Below are 25,000 nucleotides of genomic sequence, written 5' to 3'. Positions count from 1 at the left end.
GAGAGAGAGAGAGAGAGAGAGAGAGAGAGAGAGAGAGAGAGAGAGAGAGAGAGAGAGAGAGAGAGAGAGAGAGTCAATGTGTTCAGTTCAAGTCGGTTTCTTCTAGAATGCTTCATAAAGCGTGAGAGAGCAGAAGTGCCTTGCTCAGCAGCTCATTGTATCGTCGTCTGGAAGCAGACAGAGCAGCCTCTTCATCCACATTCTGCCTGTGTTGTGTGTCTGTCTGTCTGTCTGTCTGTCTGTGTGACTGTGTTTGTGTGTTGTTTGTGTTCGTGTGTCTGTGTGTGTGTGTGTGTGTGTGTGCGTGTGTGTGTGTGTGTGTGTGTGTGTGTGTCTGTGTGTGTGTGTGTGTGTGTGTGTGTGTGTGAGTGTGTGTGTGTGTGTGTGTGTGTGTGTGTGTGTGTGTGTGTGTGTGTGTGTGTGTGTGTCTGTGTGTTTAAGTATCTGCATGTTTCTGGGGGAATTGTCCCGATTAATCTGTGAATGTCAACAATCACCCTGAATGACATAATCTATAATAAATATGATAATGTCACCTCATGGAGCAATTCACTGTGCTATCGTATGCAGTAGTTCAGCCTACAGAACAGGTAGGCCTATCATGATAAAAACTACAACGTCAACATTAATTTATGAATGTGTGAATGCAAAACCTAAAATCATGCCTTGCTCAATGGATAGTAACAGCAATGCACTGTCATCAAACTACATAAAAACAGGCCCCTCGCCCCATGAATAAAACACGTCCAATGCCTCTTTACAGAGCAACAATAACAGTATTGTTCCAACCACGGTTGGTGCAAGAGGCAGACAATCCATCACATGATCAGAGAACCCCGGGGAGACAGAGTCGCTGCGTCCCTCCACACACAGATCAGCAGGACGGGCCTGCCAGTCGCTGGGATCACCACTCAGTCGTCGTCCTCCAAAGCCCCAATTAACGTGTCACCGCGGATCCCGACCAGCAGCGTAATCCCACCGCCAGCCGCCGTCTCCGTCTCCAACCGGCCCGCGCCCGGGCGTAGGAACGCCCCAGCTCTCCCCCCCTGATCGCTGGGCTTCACCCCCGGGATCAGGTCGGTACAGGTCTGCGTAGCGCGGTGTTGTTCCCCTCCTTTGTGCGGCGCTCTGGCCTTGTCCTTCTGAGTCTCTCTCTGCTGGCTGCCTCCATTTGTCTCCACTGATGGAGAGTAATTGCAAAGCAAACACATCTTCTCTGCCACATTGAGCAAGGCCTCACGCTCCCGGGCCCGGGCAGACACACAGCTGAACACAGAGACCCAGACAGCCCGACAGACGGGCGAGGGAGGGAGAGGGAGAGGGGGAGATAGAGAAGGGCTGGGAGGAAGAAGAGAGAGCGAGAGTCGGTATGAGAGGGAGTGAGAGAGGGAGTGAGAGAGGGAGAGAGAGAGAGAGAGAGAGAGAAGGTGGAAAGAAGACAGAGACAGAGAGAGAGAGAGAGAGAGAGAGAGAGAGAGAGAGAGAGAGAGAGAGAGAGAGAGAGAGAGAGAGAGAGAGAGAGAGAGAGTGAAAGAGAGAGAGTGAGAGACAGAGGGGTGGTTGAGAGATATAACTTCAGAGCAAAGTGCGTCAGTGCTTGCATTATATATGCAGAGTGTTAAAAAGTGTTATGTTAGGGAAAGCGATGCAGTCGGATTGAAAGTGACTACAAGGCGCATAGGGGAGACCGGGGAGAAACAGAGATGAGGGTGAGGAGGGGTGAGGAGGGGCCGCCAGATGGAAACTCATTCCAAGAACATTAGGAGGAGGCATCTGGGAACACATTGCCTTGGAAAGAAGATAATTATAGCATGGTTTTAAGAGCCATCTTGAAAAAACTGTTGGAGGTACGAGAACGTGCTGTTGCTTCGACTCTAGAAGCGGCAGGTTTATCAGACACCTAGGTCTGAGACTATAATCCAACCCTCAACCGTTGAGAGTGTGCTCCCAGTTTACAAGCAAAGTAAAACTGTCTAAATTGTGTATGCATCATGTATTAATTTGTGTTGTGCAATGCGACCACACATTTGAAGCTAAACCTCAGTATTCTCCATCCTGCTGTCCAGTCAGCTCACCGCTGGCATTTGCTTCAGGGCCTGATTCGTATTGTGATCCATGTTCCAGGGCTCCCTCCGTGTAATTATCAGATGGGTAATGCATATGCGGGGGATTAATACATGTACTTTAGTTCAAGCACAGGTCACTTTGCTGTAAACCGCTCGGCAGATGGACAGGACGGAGGAAGAGGGTTGGCACGGCACGCGATTCCCCCCAAGGCTTTCTCCGTTTCAGCGGTGACCACTGCTGGTTAAGTTGCGTGAATGACGGCGTTGTTAATCAGTGTAACAGATATGATATGAAACTTTAATTTATTAACAAGTGTAGTATAATTTCATTGTGTACTTTAGTGGCGTCAATTCATATATTTCATGTTTGTGGGCATTGCTCTGGATAACATTTGCAATTTAAAAATGCCTTTGTTCTGGCTAAATAAATCACAGGCCTATTTTAATAATCAAATTCATTCATTTGACATGTTTGATTTGGTTCCTGATTTATCTTTGATTGGAGCTTAAAAATGCAGTTTGACCAAAGCTTATTGACATATAAGTGGCAGTTTACTAGTTGACTCATTTTTCCTCAACATTCTTCGAGATAAAAGTAAGCAGAAATGTTCTCACCAGAAAACAAATAGCAGCTGTAAAATAAAAGTAAGCAGTTTTCTAGTTGTTTTGTTCCGCCTGGCAGCTTGTTCCTTAGTTGAACCCTGTTTAAACACGCTTCAGGATAGGGTCACATGGCTGTGATTGAGTGTCCCCCTGCAACTTATTAGACAGCTTCATTACCCAGACGCCTGTTTCACAAATTACCTGTACAATTAGATCAGGGGGCATTTGCTTTAGTGGAATATTAAGCTTCCCCCCCCATCCACAGCAAAAAGAAAATTGCACTAGTTAGATTCAATGTAATTTAAGGAAATGCCAAATATATGTAATTTGTGTGAACTTAAAACACACACACATGCACACACTAATACACACACACACACACACACACACACACACACACACACACACACACACACACACACACAAAAATACCTCCCCCCCCCACGTACACACACACACATCCATCATCCATTATGAGAAAACACTTAACATTAACTTTAATACTCTATTATGTTGTTTGAGTCCTTTATGCAGGAGCCTTGCTCACTTACCCTGGCTGGCCTGAAAAAGCCTTCTCTGCTGCTTACTTCTGCTTCATTGATTCATAACTGAAGTCTTAAATGCCCAGTGGATACTAGCATACAGCTTTATTCAAATAGTGAGGGTTTTGAAGAAAAAACTCCTTAAAAGTATCACGTTATGCATTTGAAGGAACAATGCGTCTCTACAGCAAAAAGCTTTTTGATCTTATGTATGTAAGCGCTTGTGTGTGTGTGTGTGTGTGTGTGTGTGTGTGTGTGTGTGTGTGTGTGTGTGTGTGTGTGCGTGTGCTTATGAAGGCATGCGTGTGCATGTGCGTGAATGCATGCGTGTATCCGTGTGTTAACGTGCGTGATAAAGTCTTGGTCATTACTTTCAAGCAAAAGATATGTTCTTTAGCACCATCTTGTGACTTAATAGTTCAACTGCCTCAATAACACGTTTTAAGATAATTGTCCAGTAAAATGATGAACATAATTTATTAAGAGCATCATTTAATTGAACAAGAAACACAGGTGAGATGAGGTACAATGGAAAACATTTGATTTCCGTGTTTTGTATTCAGAGATGTCAGTTAGTATTATTGGTAATATGTTTGACATGTAGTGCTTCGACATGACCTTGAATACATTACCAAGACATATAGCTATGGACGTGACCTATGAAGAAGAACATTTAAACCTAGCAAAGTGGTTGGAAAATCACACTTTCTTGTTAATGAGAACTATGTGGATTTGTCATCCTTAAAAACCACAGGGTAACTCCTGCTGTCAGGGGATATTACGAAAGGAGAATGCATGGCAAAGACAAGATGCACATAGACACGTCCTAAACCATTTCGCTCCAGACACTGAGATGCACAACAGTCTGAAGATAATACACCACCTGTAGAGAAAGCACCTAGACCACCGAAAGAAAACCAAGCCTTACTGTTCATCTCATCATTGTTTTTGTCGTCGATCAGAGTAAAAAAAGAGAGACAACGTAAAGTAGTGACTGCGATGCTACTGACGAAACACAAATGATCCACCTTTTATAAATAATTCTACATGCTCTAATTCATTCATTTCCAGGCGGTGCTTTTAATGCAACAGCAAACGTAAAAACGGAGCTAAAAACAAGGTTTCGGATTGGAATTATATTTAGCCTGTTTCCCATTCTGCCAGTGAAGCACATGGGACCACTACTCCTCCTCCTGTGATACATGTAACCCGTAATGGCTCCCTCTCCCTCACTTCGATAGCAAATATCCGCTCCTCCTCCATTACCGGTCGCTCCCACAATGCTACATTAGCGTTAAGCGTTTCCCTCTCTCTCTGGTCGGGCCCCGGTGTCTAGACGTTACGCAGCAGCCACGTCGGGGGGGAGAAGGAGAACTGGGAGAAGTAGTTCCACCACCAGGGCTTCTCCTGGCGCTCCAGGCCCTCCTCGCCGCGCGCCACCACGCCGTAGCGCTCAAACTGGTTGTAGGGGTCGAAGCGCTCCCAGGAGTCGGCCATTGGGAAGAAGTGGTCGTCGATGTCGGGCTCCAACGGAACCTGATGGAGGGGAGAGGGGGGAGGGGGGGGGGGGGGGGGGAGGGGGGAGAGGGGAGGGGAGGGGGTGAGGAGGGGGGGGAGGAGAGAGGAAGAGGGGGGGAAGGGAGGAGGGGAGGAGGGAGGGAGGAGGGAATGCGGGAGGAGGGAGAGGAGGAAGGGAGGACACATATAAAGGAAAGGAAGGAATAGGAACAAGGTGGTAGATGAGGGTGCTGATGAGGACAGCGCTGATGCTGAACGGTCGCTGCCGTCATCCCTTTGATTCAAACTGAGACGTTCTCATATCTTTCCACTCTACCGACGATATTGATTGTGGAAGATTGATTTCGGAAAGAAAGCGACGCTAATTAAGAAGCGGTTGGATGGGTTTCATGCACTTTAAATGACTCTGACCGAACACGATGGCAGCAGTAGATAAAAAAGTTACTTATAAACACGACAACCTTTATGCATGCAATGGAGAGTCAAAAGTATGCATTGTTACTCCCATGCCTTAGGAGGCGCTCTAAGGCCCCTGTTAAGGGTCCCTTGTAACATTGTTCTGGTGCTTGTAAATCAGAGTTAAAATGGATACATACAAACAAGTTATCCTTATTTTATATAACGAACATAATAACAAACCTGACAAGTACAACACTCACAAGACAATCGACATCTAATCGACCATATGCTGGCGTACAAACATATGACATAGTGCAGCGTTCACCTTTTTCAGGACAAAGTTGACCACCCCGGCCCTGAGCATGTTGTGAGGCAGGCGGACGCGCTTGGAGACCCGGGAGTAGCCCTTGGCCGTGGCAGTCAGGATGTGGGTCCCGGGGTTCAGGAGACGCCAGTAGTCCCCGTCCTCCGCTGGAGGAAGACACAAGACACGGGTACGGAGATGAGGACAGAGGTAAACGGACTGCCTTCATACGGCGCTGTGAAGATGTGAAGGGCATCTTCACTGTTTTAAACCATGTTTTAAAAGATGCACATATTCCTGTCTGGCTGTTAGCCCTGCAATAGTCTACAGCTGTGGCTCATGGGGTAATTGAGCCACATCCATTCTGGTGCTCCTTAAGAGGGCCAGAGTTTTAGACTGGAGGGAGGCTTGAGTTGTGCAAGTGACTCGACGGTTGTGCTATTTGTTTAAAGTAAAAAATATGCTTTTTAACAACAACCATGTGCGTCGAGGAAACTCCTTTTCACAGGCGCTTTAACAAGTGGTCTCCCAAAGCGCTCTACAATGTTGCCCAACATTCACCCATTCATGCACACACTCACACACCGACGGCTCACGGCGGTGTCAGCCACACAGGGCGATAGCCCGCTCGTCAGGAGCAGTCAGGGTGAAGGGTCTCGCTCAGGGACACCTCGACACTCAGCTAGGGGGAGCCGGGGGATCGCTCTACCAACAGGAGGTGGACCTTCCGGGTATCGGTGCTAGGCACTCGGTTCTATGAACCTCCTTCCTGTACCGACCACGATATAGTGTTGCTTCTCTTTCTTCTGACAGATGAACTTATTGTAAGTCGCTCTGGATAAAAGTGTCTGCTAGATGCACTCAATGTAAAGGTAAATGTAACTCATTACACGTGTATAGACTCTGTGAACACATAGCAACACAAGGTGAGGACAAACTCCGGTAGGATTCCACCGAGGCAGGCGATACTGTGACCTGAGGAGGAGGAGGAGGAGGAGGAGGAGGAGGAGGAGGACGAGGAGGAGGACGAGGAGGAGGACGAGGACGAGGAGGACGTGGAGGAGGAGGAGGACGAGGAGGAGGAGGACGAGGAGGACGAGGAGGACGTGGAGGAGGAGGAGGAGGAGGAGGAGGAGGAGGAGGAGGAGGACGAGGAGGACGTGGAGGAGGAGGAGGAGGAAGGGCGCGTCTACCTGTGGTCACGTCCTTCCTGATTCCCCTGACGGCGATGGTGGCTCCTTTGATTCCATAGCCGTCCATGTCCCTCACCACGCCCTTAATCCCCCGATGGACCTGGGAGGGGAAGAGACGTCGCAGTCACACCGCTAAACCACACTAATACCTGTTGACCTCGCACACAAACACTCACCGACTCCATGAAGCTGAGCAGAGCCTCTTTGTTGCGTTTCCACTCGGGGTACAGCTCTGCCTCGGTGGGGTACTTATCACAGCCCAGCTCCACCGTGATCTCCATGCAGTTGGTGTGCAGGTAGTTGAAGTCTGACATACCTGCGACCAGAACAGAGGTTGTGAGAAGGAGCACAATTGATGGAGAATGATTACGTTTTTAAGACACCAAAATATTAGATTTATTTTAGAGCATGATCATGGGAAGATAAAGACAGCGAAGATACCAAGAATGCAATTAACGAGACAATCGGTGAACACGAGGGAAAGTTTTTTTCTTACAGGGAAACTTTGCATGGCGGGTAGCCGGTAGTTAATACAAAGGTTACAAAGTTTAATTGCAATATACTATGGGGGAAGTGAAGTCTGCGAGGCTGCAAGACAGTTAAAGGAATCTACAAAGAAGTCAGTCGATTGGCATGGCCTTAGTATCAGACTTTGTGGCTACAGTGGCAATTCAAACGCCAACTATCTTTCACCTCTCAATTACAGAGAGGAAGGGAGGTATCTCTAGGTACGGGGAGAATGAATACAATTCCTTTAAAATTGAATAGTAATTAAGTAAGCAAGGTAAATATAATTTGAATATAATTGTATAGTATAGTAAGACTAATAGCTCCACAACAACAATCCTTCATAGCTCGGTTCTGAATGACTCTCAGACATGTGTAGACACCTTCTAAGACACCAAGCCTAAGAATTTTACTCTTGGATAGGTTGGGTGCAATATATATATTTTTTTCTTTGGCTCAAAACAAAGAAGCAGTAGCCTGCTATGTTCAAGGCAGTATGTTTGTATGGTCATCGTTTAATTGCAATATAGGCTTTTTTTTTGTATCGTCCTGTTTTGATCAGTATATGCCAATGTTGTTATCAATAACAAAACATTTGCAGAAGGCAAGCCGATGCACTTGTCCATGTTGATAAGAACATTAAAATGAGAAAAATGTATGGGACAAAGAAATCAAGGGATATTTAGCATAGAAAAAAAATTGTGAGTTAACTATGAAATTAATGCGATTAATCGCGATTAAATATTTTAATCGCTTGACAGCCCTAAATAAACGTAATTCTGATTCTGATGTGCTGAGCTTCAGGGCAGGTGGTTCGGTCACTCACCGCCTGCAAAGCTGTACCACAAAGCCCCGTTGATGATGCCCCCGTTCCGGTAGAACGAGGCCCCGCACCGGTCCGTGTCGTTGTTGGACATGGTGGCGTGGGAGTCGGCGTAGGTGCGGGCCAGGTGTTTGAAGGCCTGGGGGTCACCACCGTCACAGCGAGGGCAGCGGGAGGGAATGGGAACGCTTTTTATATTTGTTCGGTTTTGAAAGCTTGTGTTTGTGGAAAAAAGCAATATCAATTAATGTAAAATTGCTAAGAAAGAAAACCAATGCACAAATTGACCCATAACAACAATAATATCTTATATGTGCGTCTCTGTGTTTGTAGCAAATATTTAGTCAGATTTTGTCTAATTTAATTTATCTACGGTTGCCCCATCCAGACCTTAACTGCCCCCCTCTCTATCTGGGATATTGTCAGTATGTTCTATTTGTCTTCCCCGCCCACCAGTTCATCTGGAGTCGCGGAGAACATCCTTTCCTCCTGCGGGTGTCGCGAGAAGTCAAACGGATACGAGATAACGAGCTCCCCGCCATGGAGGCTGGCGGACTGTACGAAAGGAATGGAGCGGATCCACTTCATCATTGCATAGGTCTCTGGCGCCACCTACAGGCCAGCGAGGAAATAATAAGAAAAATTAGTTTGCGTTCCAGCGTTAATGCTACTTACCTCACTGCTACGACTAATAATAATAATAATGCTAACACAATATAAAATAATGTTAAAATATTAATTATTATTAATAATAATATTAATAACAATAATAATGACTATTTATAATACCAAAAACAGCAGCCACAACAGTAGAACTATTGGTATAATAACAGTAATAAGGTTATACAAAGTAGGCCTATTAAGAAAACATATAATTATGCATATTGCCAGCTTGCAATATATATATATATATGTAAATAAGAACAACAATAATAATAATAATAGGAATTCATACAAAAATAATGATGATAATAATATTAATAATAATAATAATAATAATTTGATTGAGAATGGAGTAGCTTGGTCACCTTCCCGAACCAGAAGGAGTCAGGGATTGGGATGTGATCGGTGCGGTAGTGTCGGCTGCGCCGGTTGCGGTACAGGACCGAGGTCAGGTCCGGAAAGTTCCGGTTCAGGTCGATGTTCTGAGCGTTGCCGCGTCCGTTGGTCCATCCGTTCATTAGTGGGCCCTGAGGAGGAGTTCAGCCAGCTAGCACTGTTAGCACTGAGCTACACACCAGCTAGCACTGTTAGCACTGAGCTACATAGGCCAGCTAGCACTGAGCTACATACCAGCTAGCACTGCTAACGCAGAGCTACATAGGTCAGCTAGCACTGTTAGCACTGGGCTACATACCAGCTAGCACTGTTAGCACTGAGCTACATAGGCCAGCTAGCACTGAGCTACATACCAGCTAGCACTGTTAACGCAGAGCTACATAGGCCAGCTAGCACTGTTAGCACTGAGCTAAATGCCAGCTAACACTGTAAGCACTGAGCTACATACCATCTAACACTGTACAGAGCTACATGCCACCTAGCACTGTTAATACAGAGCTACATAGGCCAGCTAGCACTGTTGATACAGAGCTACATGGGCCAGCTAGCACTGTTAATACAGAGCTACATAGGCCAGCTAGCACTGTTAATACAGAGCTACATGGGCCAGCTAGCACTGTTAATACAGAGCTACATAGGCCAGTTAGCACTGATAATACAGAGCTACATAGACCAGCTAGCACTGTTAATACAGAGCTACATAGGCCAGCTAACACTGTTAATACAGAGCTACATAGGCCAGTTAGCACTGTTAATACAGACCTACATAGGCCAGTATCACTGATAATACAGAGCTCCATACCAGCTAGCACTGTTAACACAGAGCTACATCGACCAGCTAGCACTGTTAATACAGAGCTACATATGCTAGCTAGCACTGATAATACAGAGCTATATGGGCCAGCTAGCACTGTTAGCACTGAGCTAAATAGGCCAGCTAGCACTGTTAACATAGAGCTACATACCAGCTAGCACTGCTAATACATAGGTACATAGGCCAGCTAGCACTATTAATACAGAGCTATATGCCAGCTAGCACTGTTAGCACTGAGCTACATATGCCATCTAGCAATGTTAATACAGAACTACATGGGCCAGATAGCACTGTTAACCTAGAGCTACATAGGCCAGATAGCACTATTAGCACTGAGCTACATACAGCAGATAGCACTGTTAATACAGAGCTACATAGCACTGTTAATACAGAGCTTAATACGCTGGCTGTTAGATATTAGTGGTTATTTAATTCAAAAACATGTAAGACACATGAATTCAGTATGAATATGAGTAAATTGAGGAGTTAAATGAGTAAATTGAATTGAGTAAAAATGTTAAGATGTCAAAGATGATGACCATGTATCCGATGTTGTGGCAGTTAAGACACAACCTTACAAATGTGTAATATCATACACATTTATATAATGTCCAATCTATCCAGCAACTATTGTGCAAAGATAGATTTTATTTGTCCCATATTTCACGTTCATACAAATATGGCAAAGAAACTATTGCAAATCAATGGAAATACATTTGTCAAATATATATGTCATAATATATATGTTTTAGACAAATGTATTTTTCTCTCAGATGTGACTTTTCTTCACACATTTACTTATTGCTTTATAAACTTGCTTAATAAACTACCAAAGCAGTTTATTCAGAATACCAGACGGACAGACCATGCCTCAATGTCTATCAGTGGCTAAACTCAAAAAACATTCAGTGCATTGCATTATAAATATTTTTGTAGAAAATATTTGGCAATCAAATTTTAGCAAGCCATATCAAATTCACTTTGCAGTGTATTAAATATTGCTATGCAGCTGTCTTTAATCTATATCTTTGCATACAGAAGATCGTTCCAATATGTTTCTGTTTGCAGGGGTGTGCTAAGATGTAAAGGTAACATCTGAGGCCCTTTAATACATACAAACATTGGAAGGTTATGTCAGTCTGACATGACGTTGAATGAACAGGAAAGGATAGGAATAGGAATTGGAAAAGTCCCAAATGCACTTCATGCATCACCAAAAAGATCAGGAAATCCCAACTGGAAAAACAAGTGATGGAAATGGAAATTCCGAACGGATTCAGCAGGGGGCGATAGTGGTCCCCTTATCCAATTGAGGGTTCAGTTGGATAAGGGGTCCCTGAGTTCAGGTTAGCGAGACAGAGAGATGTCTGTCTGTCTTAAAGGGGACATATCATGCCACCAGGTGTGAGTGTGATTAGCCTTACAACCGTTACGAAAATCGGCCCCATACGACATCACTAATGGGCGTGTCCACCTAGATCTGTGCTGGATCCTACCAGACTACCCGTAGGACTGAAGTAAACGTTGCTCATCTATCCAGCACAGATCTAGGTGGACACACCCACTAGTGATGTCATATGGGGCAGATTTTCGAAACGGCTTGTAAGGCTAATCACACTCACACCTGGTGGTATAATCTGTCCCCTTTGAGACAGACAGACCACCAGACAGACAGACAGACAGACAGACAGACAGACAGACAGACAGACAGACAGACAGACAGACAGACAGACAGACAGACAGACAGACAGACAGTCAGACAGACAGTCAGACAGACAGTCAGACAGACAGAGCAGACAGACAGACAGACAGGCAGACCGAGCAGACAAGCCATGCGGGACAGAGGCGGATAATGGCAGGTTGATCTTTCTTCTTTCCTCAATCTTAACAGTATTTACTTCCTGTTGGTTTGGGTCCCGGTCGCTGCTGTCCTCTACCTCTGCGGCCGCCAGCTCGTAGCCGTCGGGGTTCATGGAGGCCAGGATGTGGATGCGCGTGCTGTTGACCAGCGCCTGCACGCGCTCGTTGCCCAGCGTGTACTCGGAGCACAGGTACTGGGCCAGGTAGATGAGCAGCTGGCGGCCGAGCACCTCGTTACCGTGCATGTTGCCCACCAGCTTGATCTCAGGCTCCACTGGGCGGGGGAGAGGAGACCGGGAAGGAAGAGGAGATGTCACGGTGGGGTGGGAGGTGGAGGGGAGGACCACAGGGGGGTCGGGGAGATGAGGACAGCAGACACTAAGATGAGAACATGCATGTTGGACGCTCGCTTGATCTCCGGCTCCACTGGGAGGGAGAGGAGAACAGGGAGGGAGACGGTGAGAGATGAGTCTAGAGATGAGTCCAGAGATGAGTCCAGAGATGGGTGAGGCGGGGCAGGGTGCGGGGAATAGGTGGAGAGGGAGAGAAGACAGGGAGACGGATGAGACCAGACGTCCAGAGATGGGTGAGGCGGCGTGGGGGGGGGTATAGGGTATAGGTGGAGGGGAGGACCACAGGGTAGTCAGGGAGATGAGGACAGCAGACACTAAGATGAGAACATGCATGTTGCCCACTAGCTTGAGCTCAGGCTCCACTGGGAGGGAGAGGAGAACAGGGAGGAAGACGATGAGGCAGACCAGAATCAACCGAGTGTTCAACGGCAACATACGAATGAACAACACAACAATATTTCTCTGGAGCCTATTCATAGGTGTGAATAAATGTTGTGCATTTTGACTACGGGTTACTGGACATAGTAAGCTTCTACAACATATACTTTACGTGAAAAATAATATTTTTACGATTTATCCGGAGACCCCCACATTAAACTATTTAAGCTTTTAGGGGGTCTCAAGTGTCAATCAAGGGGTCCCAGACCCCCCCCCCCCCCCCCCCCTCGAATCCCCCTTTATGTCTGTTACCGCAGCGACTAGGTCGGGACTCACTGAGCTCGTGTTGCCCGGGGTTACGGGAGAACTCGATGGCCAGCAGGTCGCGGCCCTCCGTGCTGCGGCCCAGGCTGTAGACCTGGGCGATGTGGGAGCACTTGGCGGCGGTCCGCTTCAGCAGGCCGTACATCTGGCCGTTGGTGGTGTAGGTGAACTGGATGATGGTGCTGGGTTCGTCCGGGGACAGGCTGGCGAACGACTGCTCCTGTCTGGCTGGAAGGAGGAGGAGGAGGAGGAGGAGGGAGGAGGAGGAGGAGGAGGTAGGAGGGAGGAGGAGGAGGGAGGAGGGAGGAGGAGGGAGGAGGAGGAGGTGGGAGGGAGGAGGAGGAGGAGGAGGGAGGAGGAGGAGGGAGGAGGAGGAGGAGGAGGTAGGAGGGAGGAGGAGGAGGGAGGAGGGAGGAGGAGGGAGGAGGAGGAGGTGGGAGGGAGGAGGAGGAGGAGGAGGGAGGAGGAGGAGGGAGGAGGGAGGAGGAGGAGGAGGAGGAAGAGGGAGGAGGAGGAGGAGAAGGAGGAGGAGGTAGGAGGTAGGAGGAGGAGGAGGAGGAGGAGGAGGAGGAGGAGGAGGAGGAGGAGGAGGGAGGAGGGAGGAGGAGGAGGAGGAGGAGGGAGGAGGGAGGAGGAGAAGGAGGGAGGAGGTAGGAGGGAGGAAGAGGAGGAGGAGGGAGGAGGAGGAGGAGGAGGAGGAGATAGGAGGGAGGAGGAGGAGATAGGAGGGAGGAGGAGGAGATAGGAGGGAGGAGGAGGAGGAGGAGGTAGGAGGGAGGAGGAGGGAGTAGACAATGGAGATGAGGTAAAGAGAGGAGGAAACACATAGGACAAGGTAAAGAGAGGAGGAGGAGGAGGAGGAGGAGGAGGAGGAGCAAAGACATGAGAAAAGTTAAAGAGAGGAGAAGAGAGAGATGATAAGGTAAAGAGGAGGAGAGGATACAATGTACAATAAGTACATTTGTCAGAAGAAAGTGAAACAACAATATATCTCTGTTGGTACAGTAAGGATGTTCATAGAACAAACTAACAATCACTAGGTTAAACAATTCCCCGTAGACAACAAAGATAGCTAGGATAAGATGCTACCCAATGCTAAGTACTATTTTTTTGTGACAGAACGTTCAACTCACAGTAAGTGCTTTAGAGGGGGGACAGAACAAGTGAGTCCACATACTTAGAGAGCGAGATGTATCTGATCTATTGGTCTTTATCCTATCATCACACCAAGGCGGGGTAGACACCTTTCAGCCCGGCCAGGGGGTCGTAGCAGCCCTCCTCCGTGCTGGCGAAGAAGCGGTCGCAGTCCAGGAAGTAGGGCCAGGCCATCTCGATGGCCTCGAACGCGTGGCTGCACTGCCGCCGCAGCTCCTCACACGTGCTGCGGCAGGGCTTGGCGGCGCGGTCGCCCCGGCAACGGGGAGCCAGCACAGAGCAGCCCACCAGCCGGATGTCCGGGGAGCACTCTCCGTTCAGCAGGCCGTGGAGCACCGTCAGCAGGAGGTACTCGGGCCCCGACTCGGCGTCCAGCTGGGTGCGGTGGCCCAGGATGTTGGGGTAGATGGTCCTGTAGGGGGGGAGAGGGGGGCATTAGTGGGGCATGTGGCCCAGGATGTTGGGGTAGATGGTCCTATAGGGGGGGAGAGGGGGGGGTATTAGGGGGACATGTGGTCCAGGATGTTGGGGTAGATGGTCCTGTGGGGGGGAGGGAGGGGGGGCATTAGAGGGGCATTAGGGGGGCATGTGGCCCAGGGTGTTGGGGTAGATGGTCCTGTAGGGGGGAGGGAGGGGGGGCATTAGGGGGGCATGTGGCCCAGGGTGTTGGGGTAGATGGTCCTATAGGGGGGGAGAGGGGGGGGTATTAGGGGGACATGTGGTCAAGGATGTTGGGGTAGATGGTCCTGTAGGGGGGAGGGAGGGGGGGGTATTAAGGGGGCATTAAGGGGGGGAGGGAGGGGGGGCATTAGGGGGGCATGTGGCCCAGGGTGTTGGGGTAGATGGTCCTATAGGGGGGGAGAGGGGGGGGTATTAGGGGGACATGTGGCCCAGTAGGTGGGGGTAGATGGTCCTGTTGGGGGGAGAGAGGGAGGGGGGAGGGAGGCATTAGGGGGGCATGTGGCCCAGGATGTTGGGGTAGATGGTCCTGTTGGGGGGAGGGAGGGGGGGTCAGGGGTAGAGAGGGGGATGCATTGGGGCGGCACGTGGCTCAGGAGGTAGGGCAGGTCGGCTGGTAACCGGTAGGTTGCTAGTTCGATCCCCGGCTCCTCCCAGCTAGAGTGTCGAGGTGTCCCTGAGCGAGACGCCTCACCCTGACTGCTCCTGACCAGCTGGCTGTCGCCCTTCGTGGCTGACAACGCCGTCGGCGTGTGAATGTGTGCATGAATGGGTGAAATATGGAACCCAGCCTGTGTCATGAGCAGACGTAGCTCGCTGTGTGTTATTAGTGTGTGTGATGTGTTGTAGTGTGTACATCAGTGGGTGTGAAGTTTTGTTATTAGTGTGTATATCAGTGTGTGTGAAGTGTTGTTATTGGTGTGTATATCAGTGTGTGTGAAGTGCAGTTATTAGTGTGTAGATCAGTGTGTGTGGGTCCCACCTGGAGTAGTCCATGTTATTGCAGTAGCCCAGGTTCAGCTCTGTGCATTTAGCTGTGGGAAAAAAGGTTTAGATAGTTGATTTACATTTACATTTAGGGCATTAGGCAGACGCCTTTATCAAAAGCGACTCACAATAATTACTTTTTTTTAGAAGAAAGAGGAACAACACCAATATAACGCTGTCGTTACAGTAAGGATGTTCATAGAACCGAGTGCCAAACACAAACAATTGCTAGGATAACCGATTTCGATTAGATTATCGGAATACATTCATTTGTATATTATTTACAATTTGTGTAAATACTGAAAATACTAATTTATGTGATACCACTACCTTCATGTAGTTCTGTTTAAAAACAAACAATCTTGAAAGAACATTGATAAATGAAAAATGTACATATACATTATGTATCGCCTATCATTCATTCGATGCCACTGACAAATTCTAAGATTAATGGATTTTTAATAGAACCTACGTTTTTCTTCAACCGCTGCATTGTTACTGCATGGTCCTGTGGAAAAGATAATAGCAAAAATGGCAAATCAGTAGAGCCACCAACATCTTTCCCTTCAGGCAGGGAGGAGAAGATCCGCTAGGGGGCGACAGATTCAAGCGTAACAACAGCCAAGCCGGACAGGGATAAGATAACAAACAACATACTCTGCGAACAGCTTTAGTGAGTCAATGGATGTAACTAATACGTCCAACGTGTTCACAACAAGATCCGAAAAGCTGGGTTCAATTTTGACAAACACAGACTTTCATGGCAAACGACGATCAATGCATGACAGCGAGGCAACATGTGCCGAAATTAACTCGGCACATGTTATAAAGTATAAAACGGTGTTATAAAGTATAAAACGATGCATTCGGCTCATTTTAACAACTTTACAGCACAAAGCAGCGGATACCAGACATGCAACCTTATCGCCGTGCAAGTACCTACTAGTAAAGCCTTTAAAAGTACTTTTTCCAAATTCAAAATCTTTAAAGTGATTTGACCTTACCCACGTTATCTCCGGTCCCGCAGTACTGCGGTAGGGCGCACAAACACTGAGTGAGCGAAAGCAAGAACACGATTTGTGCGAAATGCATGTTGCAGTATAACGCAGCCGAGCAGGGGTTTGTGATGTGGCACTGAGTCCAGTCTGCGTGTGGACCTCCAACTTCCCTCCTGCAATTAACCACCAGCGGTTACCTCGTTCCTTTGTTTTCGCGGAGCATCCCTTCACCGACAGATGTGTGGCTCTGCGTAGAATTATGGCTTTGCATCTGCAGCGATCATGTTACACAGCAAATGGGAACACTCGGGCCCGAGCTTCTGGGAGGGAAGGTTCATGTTGAAGTTGCGATAAGCACGTTCATTTGAGTTTTGTTTGACGTTAGGGGTGATCGAAGTTATGAACTTTACGCAAGAAACATAAACAAAAAGCGTCACGGTAATTATCACAAATTCCTTTAATACAAAAAAGCTGTACACATACATGACGTGATGGGGACAGAACATCAGATCGCCTCAAATCCGATTCAGTCCACTTCAAATGTGGTTCTAGAGCATGCGACTGCAATGTGAGGAACAGTCAGCAAGAAGATCAGATCTTCATTGAGCACTAAGATCCGAAGTCTTAGTGGTTCCAGAGGCCAACCAGTTCATTCAGGTCGTGACGTGCCAACACACAGCATGTACTTCACCAAAAGACACATCATCACTCCCAACTGTTTGACGAGGGTTATCCGTCACAAGTCACTGTGTTGTGTCTCTGGGTCTTCTGCCTAAAACCATTTACATTTAGCCGAGGCTTTTAACCAAAGTGACTTACAAACCATTCACACACCGACAGCGGAGTCAACAATGCACTGCGACAGCCAGCTCGTCAGGAGCAGTCAGGGTGAGGCGTCTCGCTCAGGGACACCTTCGACACTCAGCTAGGAGGAGCCGGGGATCGAACCAGCAACCTCCCGGTTACCAGTCAACCCTCTCTACCTCGTTAGCTATGCCAACCCCCAAACCGAACCCTAAAGGCGTCCACCCTTCAGAAGACGCTGCTCAGGGGACTCGGGTCCCCCCGTCCACGTCCGTCATGCTGCTGGCGCTGTGGGTGGAGAAGGAGTAGCGTTCCCGTCGCAGGATGCGGTGGCTGATGCCGAGCAGGGCGGTACGGTACTGCTGGCGGAGCAGCGAGTAGACGAAGGGGTCGCTGGCCGCCTTGGCGTAGGCCAGGCACTTGGTGGTGATGCCCCATGGACGAGGGATGTGGACCTGGGGCACCAGCTGGGTGATCCTGGGGACGGAGAAGGTAGAGAGCTGAAAGGGGGGCGGCATCCGGCTCAGGAGGTGGAGCGGGTCGGCTGGTAACCGGGAGGTTGCTGGTTCGATCCCCGGCTCCTCCTAGCTGAGGGTCGAGGTGTCCCTGAGCGAGACGCCTCACCCTGACTGCTCCTGACGAGCTGGCTGTCGCCCTGCGTGGTGGACTTTGCTGGTGGTGTGTACGGGGAATGAGTTAACCTAGCGATTGTTAGAACTTGCACTTGGTTCTATGAACGGCTTCACTGTACCAACAGCGATATATTGTTTCACTTCTTATGACAAATGTACTTATTGAAAGTCACTTTGGATAAAAGCGTCTGCTAAATGCCCTAAAAGTAAATGTAAATGTAATGTGTGAATGAATAAAAGCGTCAGCAAAATCCCTTAAATGTAAACAAATGTAAGACCTGGTTTGACTGTATCCTGTATATGTGGGTCATACACTTTGTCATGGACTAGCTTGTAGTTCATGACAAAAAGGGGAGACCACACAGAAAGTTTAACTGAAGTATATTTATTTAGAAACAATAACCTCTGTAAAGAGGTGATTCAAGGTCATCACAGAGGTGATCCAGAGGTCTTCAACGTGTTCCAGGCCAGGGACCCCTGGGCTGATAGTGACACTGTGACAGACCCCCTATTTCATATTGATTTGCTTCACCACCACAAGTTAATGAATATTGTTTGGTAGGCCCACCAGTGACGCTCACTAACACACCCAAAGCTCAATAATTAATAAACACACACACACCCACACACACATACGCATGCACACACACGATAACAACACAATAATAAAGTGTAGAGTGGTCGAAAGTGCCATGTGTAGAAGTGGCATCCAGGCCCAGCATCGTATACATGCGTCATTACAGAGTACATGTTTTAACTTTCGCAAGAGAGAGGTCTCCGCTTTAATCTGTCAGAGAACCTTTAGGGATTTGTTGAGTTCTTACTGACGGCATGGTGAGGTGGCTATTGAGGGTTTGATCACTAGTGTACGCAGCCTTTAGACCCTTGAGCAAGATGGCTGAAGATCCATCCAATCGGATTAAACCTTCATGAAAAACGACTTAGTAATTGTCATGTATGCAATGGGTAGTCAACAGTATGCATTGCTATTCCAATGCATTAGGGGGCGCTCTACGGCACCTGTTGAGTGTAATTTGTAAAAATGTTACAAAACAGTGTAAGATTGTTACAAGTATGCAACGTCACAATAAGAATGCATACTGTTGACCATCCACTGCATACATAACAGTAATTGTAGTCCACAAAGAAATGTGTCTGTGTGTGTGTGTGTGTGCATGTGTGTGTGTGTGTGTGTGTTTGTGTGTGTGTGTGTGTGTGTGTGTGTGTGTGTGTGTGTGTGTGTGTGTGTGTGTGCATGTGTGTGTGTGTGTGTGTGTTTGTTTTTGTGTGTGTGTGTGTGCATGGGATTGTGTGACATGATACCGATGTCTAATGGGTATGTGATGTAATGTAATGTAGATTCCCGTAGCAGTTACCTTGTTATCACATAGGGTGCAAAGCACACTATAAAAGACCCGATGAAGAGGCAAATCTTTTTAGAGGCACGATGACTCCTCTTCCTCTGCTCCGCCAGACATCTTTCTTTAACACTGTAGAGAGAGAGAGGGAGAGAGAGAGAGAGAGAGAGAGAGAGAGAGAGAGAGAGAGAGAGAGAGAGAGAGAGAGAGAGAGAGAGAGAGAGAGAGAGAGAGAGAGAGAGAGAGAGAGAGAACAGTGAGAAAGTCAGCTCCACCTATCCTTGGACATGCTCTATCAACTGGCATTCCCAGGGCCGTTTCTGGCTATATGCGGACTATGCTTCTGCATAGGGCCCCAAAGACACAAGGGGGCCTCAAAGCTTCCATTTCAGCCTTTTATTTGTTCAGAAGTTCGGGATGTCGGGGAGCCCCAGTGTTTCCCATTGATCGTCATTTAGTGTGGGTTTAAATTGCGGGGGACAACTTCCGATTATTGGGTTCCGATTATTGGGTTGAGGCTCTTTTCCTCTTAAAGGATTTGACCCCAGGTTCATTCTTGGTATCGTCAATGTGGAGATTTAAATCCGCCATGAGTTGCAGGCGTGTTACTTTATGTGTCAGTTGGCGGTTCAATTACATCCATTCTGTACAAAACCAGTGATAAGCAGCTCTTAGAACTGATTCTTTTTTTTGGTTAGCGCATACAAGCCCTGGCTAGGTTGTTTTCTCCAATAGTGCCACAAAAAAATTAAAATTAGTCCTCATATTTCAATTTGGCTTTTATTCGCCACTAGGCATGGTCATAGACTTTGAGACTGAGGCCCATCCTGACATAGAAATTATCAACAATTAACCTCGTTCTAGGCATCCGGAAACATCCTTTAAAGTGCATTTGATCGATGCATTTAAATGTAAAACTTATTCCCCCCTTAGAGAGTTTGTAATCCCCCACCATAGATTCAGAAATCCTGGGCCCCCAAACAACATTCTGCATAGAGTCCCCAAAAAGCTGATCACGGGCCTGGACGTTACCATTGAACGAGCGTCTCCCTTTACCTGGGCTGAATATCCACCAGCAGCAGCAGCGTCTGCACCGTGATGACATCTATCCTCTTACAGTGGAACCTGGCCACCCTCAGGACCTTCAGGTAGGAGATGGTCATGACGGTGAGGCACAGCAGGAAGCCGCTACCGTGCAGCACCGCGGTAAACGCCACGAAGGCGCCCAGCTGCGAGGGTCCCACGGTGCCGCTGCTGCCGTCCCTCTTCCCGCTATAGTGCAGCGTGCACGAGGCGTAGGTGTGGCTGTATCCGCCCCAGGACATAACCAGCTCCGAGAGGGAGAAGGCTGCGGAGTGCAGCCATGAATACGCAACTATGATGAAAGCCTCCCTCGGTCCCATCCTGGTGGAGTAGCTAAGAGGGAAGACCACCGCGACCCACCGGTCCACGCTCAGAGCCGCCATGGAGAGCATCCCGTTGGAGGTGAGGAAGGTCTCCGAGAAGCTCAAGGCCTTACAGTAGGCGTCCGCAAACGGGTTGTCCCGGGTGGCAACCCCCACGAAGGTGGCCGGCATGTTGATGAGGGTGAGCAGGATGTTGGAGGAGGAGAGGTTGAGGACCAGTATACCCGGCACGTGGGCGCGGATGTCTGCGCTCTGGAGGAAACAGAGCAGCACCGAGAGGTTGGAGACCAGCGAGACCACCGCGACCACCATGAGGACCAGCTCCAAGAGGAGCTCCGTGACGTTCATCTCATCTCGAGACGTCCCGCCGTGGACGTTATTCCCAAGAGCCGCGAGAGAAAGTTCCCAAAACGGGCGAGTTTGAGGTCATTACGCATTCATGACGCAAAGTTGTTGGTAGTACAAGAAGGGAAGAGCTGTCCAGTGTGCTGAATCCTTGCACGGCTTCTTCTCCTGTTTGTAAAGTAACAAACCGTTTTTATCCATCTTAGTTATTTACGAGTGAAGTTAACTTCACCCCGGATCCATCGCCGCGAAGTGATGGAGTGCGGTGTGTGGTGAAGCCTACTTGGCATCTGACCATGTGAGAAGTGGCCAAGCTCTGCCAACCCAAAGATGATGACGCGCTCTGAGAGCGCACTGGTGAGTCTGCGCGCTAAGCACTTGCGGGTTCATGTGATCATTGAACTGATTTATTTAATTGTTTTGCAATACTTGCTACAAAAGACGTTAAGTAGCCTATTCAGTTACCATTGTAGTTACTCTTATGATTAACACCCTATAACATTCAAGTAGGCTAGTAACCAGAATTCCAAGGTACCAAAAAAGGGGTTAATTTCCACTAGAGCGTAATACCTGGTTATTATGGGTCATCTGGCCCACCTGAGATCAGAAGAACATTCCATATATTCACTGATCTCCTAGCGAACCTAAATCGGAGGATGATTCGAACTCCCCCTCTCTCTCTCTCTCTCTCTCTCTCTCTCTCTCTCTCTCTCTCTCTCTCTCTCTCTCTCTCTCTCTCTCTCTCTCTCTCTCTCTCTCTCTCTCTCTCTCTCTCTCTCTCTCTCTCTCTCTCTCTCTCTCATATTCACGGATGATGAAAAAGCAATTGAGAGGGACAATAAATAAGCCCATAAGGAGCGTATAAGGAGTATTGTTATGTTGGTGATATTGTGATAATTTTGATAATCCTGAGAGAGAATAATTCTGGGGATATTGGGATAATAATATATGTACATTCATGTATTCTATGTGTGAATTGTACACCAATCACTGCTGCATCTTAATGGCCTAACTTAGAGGATTCATTAAACAGGGCGAGCAGCGGAGCAAAACTGATCCGTGAAGCGTTGCAGGACCAGAAGTCTGAGAACGTGTTAATAAGGGGGTGGCGCTAATGAGCTAACGCTAGAACAGAGCGGCAACACAATGTCAAAGTCCCGCATTAAGAGGCTTAGCGCTGTACTGGCCACAGGGGAGAGTCCTGCATAAACATGTTATTCCGCCCACTAATCACTCGCACATATTTTAGTTTATTTATTTATCGTAAAACACCCATGCAGTAACAGAGTTTTCTTTTGGGGTAAGAATTGTGTGAATAGGTAAGTAGATTAAGCACATTTTGAAACACACAGTTACCGAGTTCTTCACATAGAAACACACAATGTAAGGGAATAAATAAATAGAGGGTACCAAAAAAGGCATCTATTTCCTCATGTGCGTAATACCTATCAGGTTATTGGCCATCTGGCCATCTGTCCAACAGAAATAAGAAAAAACACAGCAAAACGAGAGACAGAACCAACATATGTCATCAAACCTGTAGTCTATTCAGAATTGTATGCATGCATGCATGCATGTATGTGCTTGTGCATGTATGCAACAACACACACAAAAGCTTTGTGTGTGTGTGTGTGTGTGTGTGTGTGTGTGTGTGTGTGTGTGTCTTTGTGTTTGTGTGTGTGTGTGTGTGTGTGTGTGTGTGTGTGTGTGTGTGTGTGTGTGTGTGTGTGTGTGTGTATCTATGTGTGTGTGCGTGTCTGTGAATTTACCTGGTGTGTGTGTGTTTAATTATTGAGCTATCGATGTGTTGGTGAACGGTGATGGGGTTTACCAAACAATAATCATTAACCTGTGGCGGTGAGAAAGCTCACACTCAGCACTCTCTGAGAAGACTGTGTCCCTCTAAACACACACAACCTGGAACCTGAGAGGGAGGGGGAGGGATGGGGGGGGGGGGGGGGGGGGAGATAGAGAGAGAGGGGGGGGGGGGAGGAGAGAGGGAGAGAGAGAGAGAGAGAGAGAGAGAGAGAGAGAGAGAGAGAGAGAGAGAGAGAGAGAGAGAGAGAGAGAGAGAGAGAGAGAGAGAGAGAGGGAGAGCTAGAGAGAGAGAGCTTTGAAGACAGAGAGAGAGAGTGTCTAAGGTAAAGGAGGAGGAAGCGAGCGGGAGGCAGAACGTGCAGAAAGCCCCTGCAGTAGGAGGTTCCCTCTGTCAGTGAGCACCTGTCTGCCCCACTGCCCCAGGACGTGCTGTTACATAACGCTGATGGGAGCACTCACTGCTCTCACACGCCCTGCTGTCGGGGCCCTCATGATGCCGTGTCTCAGTGATGGATTCAAGGATTCCTTTCCTTGATTCAGCTCACGTCGGTCCGTTCGCCAAGAAGAATAGTTCCGAACCGTTTGTTCGTTTGTTCGTTCAGTCGAGTTTCCGGTGGCGGTGAATCTAATCATGGAACGCACGGTAGTTGATTATAGCAAGATAATAGACTTGATTTAGCAATGATGGTGGGGGTCCCGGGTTGAGAACAAACCATGAAAGAATAAGACAGATTGACGAGACATTCAAATATTTCATTAATCTGGCATGAAACAGAAAGCACAAAGACAGCATGCATTTACCATTTCACTGATATTGAATCTTATTGTCGTACGCTCGCTCTCTAAGCCTCTTCCTTCTTCACCACTCACAGTCAGTGAACGATCAGCAAGTCAGCGAGTCAGCGACTAGTGGATCTGGGAGGAGTCGAGTCTGGGAAACGAACGAGACAAACGAGAGAGAAGAATCAGTTTGGTTTCGTTGTTAAAGATTTGCTTATTCGAACTGATCAGTCGCGAACAACCCATCACTACTGTGTGTGCAGAGTACATATTATGTAGAAATAGTACATAGCTTGGTGTAGCATCTTATGCTAGCTATCTCTGTTGTATAACCTAGCGATAGTTAGTCCTTGGCACTTGGTTCTATGAACATCCTTACTGTACCAACAGCGATATATTGTTGTTTCTCTTCTTCTGACAAATGTACTTATTGTAAGACGCTTTGGATAAAAGTGTCACCGAACGCTAAGTGCCCTGAATGTAGATGTAATAAACACACGATCCACTCTGTTGAACCGTAACAAGGTTAATATACAGGTGATCACGGTATCACCCTTCGCTTTATGTCGTTTAGCAGATGTTTGTGTCTGATTGGCTAACAGTGTTTTCTAATACAGGTAGTTTATGGAATTACCCTGGGTTATTTATCTCGCTCAAGGGAATGGACATTAGGGAATTGAACACGCGCAGGCAGTGTCCTATCTTACACAACTCTCTATTAGGCAGTTTAGATGTCCTTTTCTGGAATCCTTCCAGTGTGTTAGTGGTCTGGGTATGTCTTGGTGTTTATACAGCAACACCACCTTACTGCAGAGGACAGAAGGAGAAGGAGGAGAGAGAAGGACGACTCAGAACAGGCGTTTCTATCACACACACACACACACACACACACACACACACACAAACCCACACACACACACACACACACACACACACACACACACACACACACACACACACACACACACACAGACACACGCACACACACACACAAACCCCCACACACACACACAGACACACGCATACGAACACAAACACAAACACAAACAAACAGACACACACACTAACACACACACACACACACACACACACACACACACACACACACACACACACACACACACACACACACACACACACACACACACACACACACACACACACACACACACACACTTGTGTCTTCTGACAAATGTACTTATTGTAAGTCGCTTTGGATAAAAGCGTCTGCCCTGAATGTAGATGTAAATGCGTGTAGATTGAGCATTATGTCTTTGGTAAATGTAGTGGTTTCTCCTTTTCCTCGAACATAACTTGTTTGAAACACCTTGGCGTTAAGGACTTATTCATGCATGAGCAAAAAATAATAGTTCCTTTATCTGCTGGGCTCCTCTGTTCCTTGACCAGTAATCAAGCACATCAGCTCTGATTGCAAGCCATGGTGTGTATAGAGGCTAAGGCCCAGTCCCATTTCTACCCCTTACCCCTACCCTTACCCCTTCAAAACAAGGGGGA

General features: G+C 47.7%; 2 protein-coding genes across 4 annotated transcripts; both read right to left on the bottom strand.

The window, feature by feature from the left end:
• Positions 1 to 3,664: 3,664 nt before the first annotated feature.
• On the bottom strand, positions 3,665 to 16,639 carry cpz (carboxypeptidase Z). Of its 3 annotated transcripts, none has more exons than XM_030350586.1 (13): positions 16,540 to 16,639; positions 15,817 to 15,852; positions 15,340 to 15,391; positions 13,988 to 14,310; positions 12,756 to 12,971; positions 11,727 to 11,962; positions 8,984 to 9,145; positions 8,409 to 8,567; positions 7,959 to 8,094; positions 6,802 to 6,941; positions 6,626 to 6,725; positions 5,454 to 5,599; positions 3,665 to 4,747 (listed from the first exon to the last, which is right to left on the bottom strand). In XM_030350586.1, exons 3-13 carry the CDS (start codon positions 15,351 to 15,353, stop codon positions 4,544 to 4,546), a joined length of 1,836 nt encoding a protein of 611 aa, XP_030206446.1. In that variant the 5' UTR covers positions 15,354 to 15,391; positions 15,817 to 15,852; positions 16,540 to 16,639; the 3' UTR covers positions 3,665 to 4,543. The 3 variants fall into 3 exon arrangements, with proteins under 3 accessions (XP_030206446.1, XP_030206445.1, XP_030206443.1); XM_030350585.1 differs by having other exon boundaries at positions 11,766 to 11,962; positions 16,349 to 16,632; XM_030350583.1 differs by having other exon boundaries at positions 16,349 to 16,630.
• A 141-nt stretch (positions 16,640 to 16,780) lies between these two features.
• Positions 16,781 to 21,236, bottom strand: gpr78a (G protein-coupled receptor 78a). The gene is made up of 3 exons (XM_030350616.1): positions 20,193 to 21,236; positions 19,155 to 19,268; positions 16,781 to 17,623 (listed from the first exon to the last, which is right to left on the bottom strand). Exons 1-3 carry the CDS (start codon positions 20,888 to 20,890, stop codon positions 17,389 to 17,391), a joined length of 1,047 nt encoding a protein of 348 aa, XP_030206476.1. The 5' UTR covers positions 20,891 to 21,236; the 3' UTR covers positions 16,781 to 17,388.
• Between the last annotated feature and the right edge of the window lie 3,764 nt (positions 21,237 to 25,000).

This window comes from Gadus morhua, chromosome 3 (assembly GCF_902167405.1).
Source record: "Gadus morhua chromosome 3, gadMor3.0, whole genome shotgun sequence".
Lineage (NCBI taxonomy): Eukaryota > Metazoa > Chordata > Actinopteri > Gadiformes > Gadidae > Gadus > Gadus morhua.
Note: the sequence above shows the minus strand (reverse complement) of the source record. Positions and strands in the feature narration are given on the sequence as shown.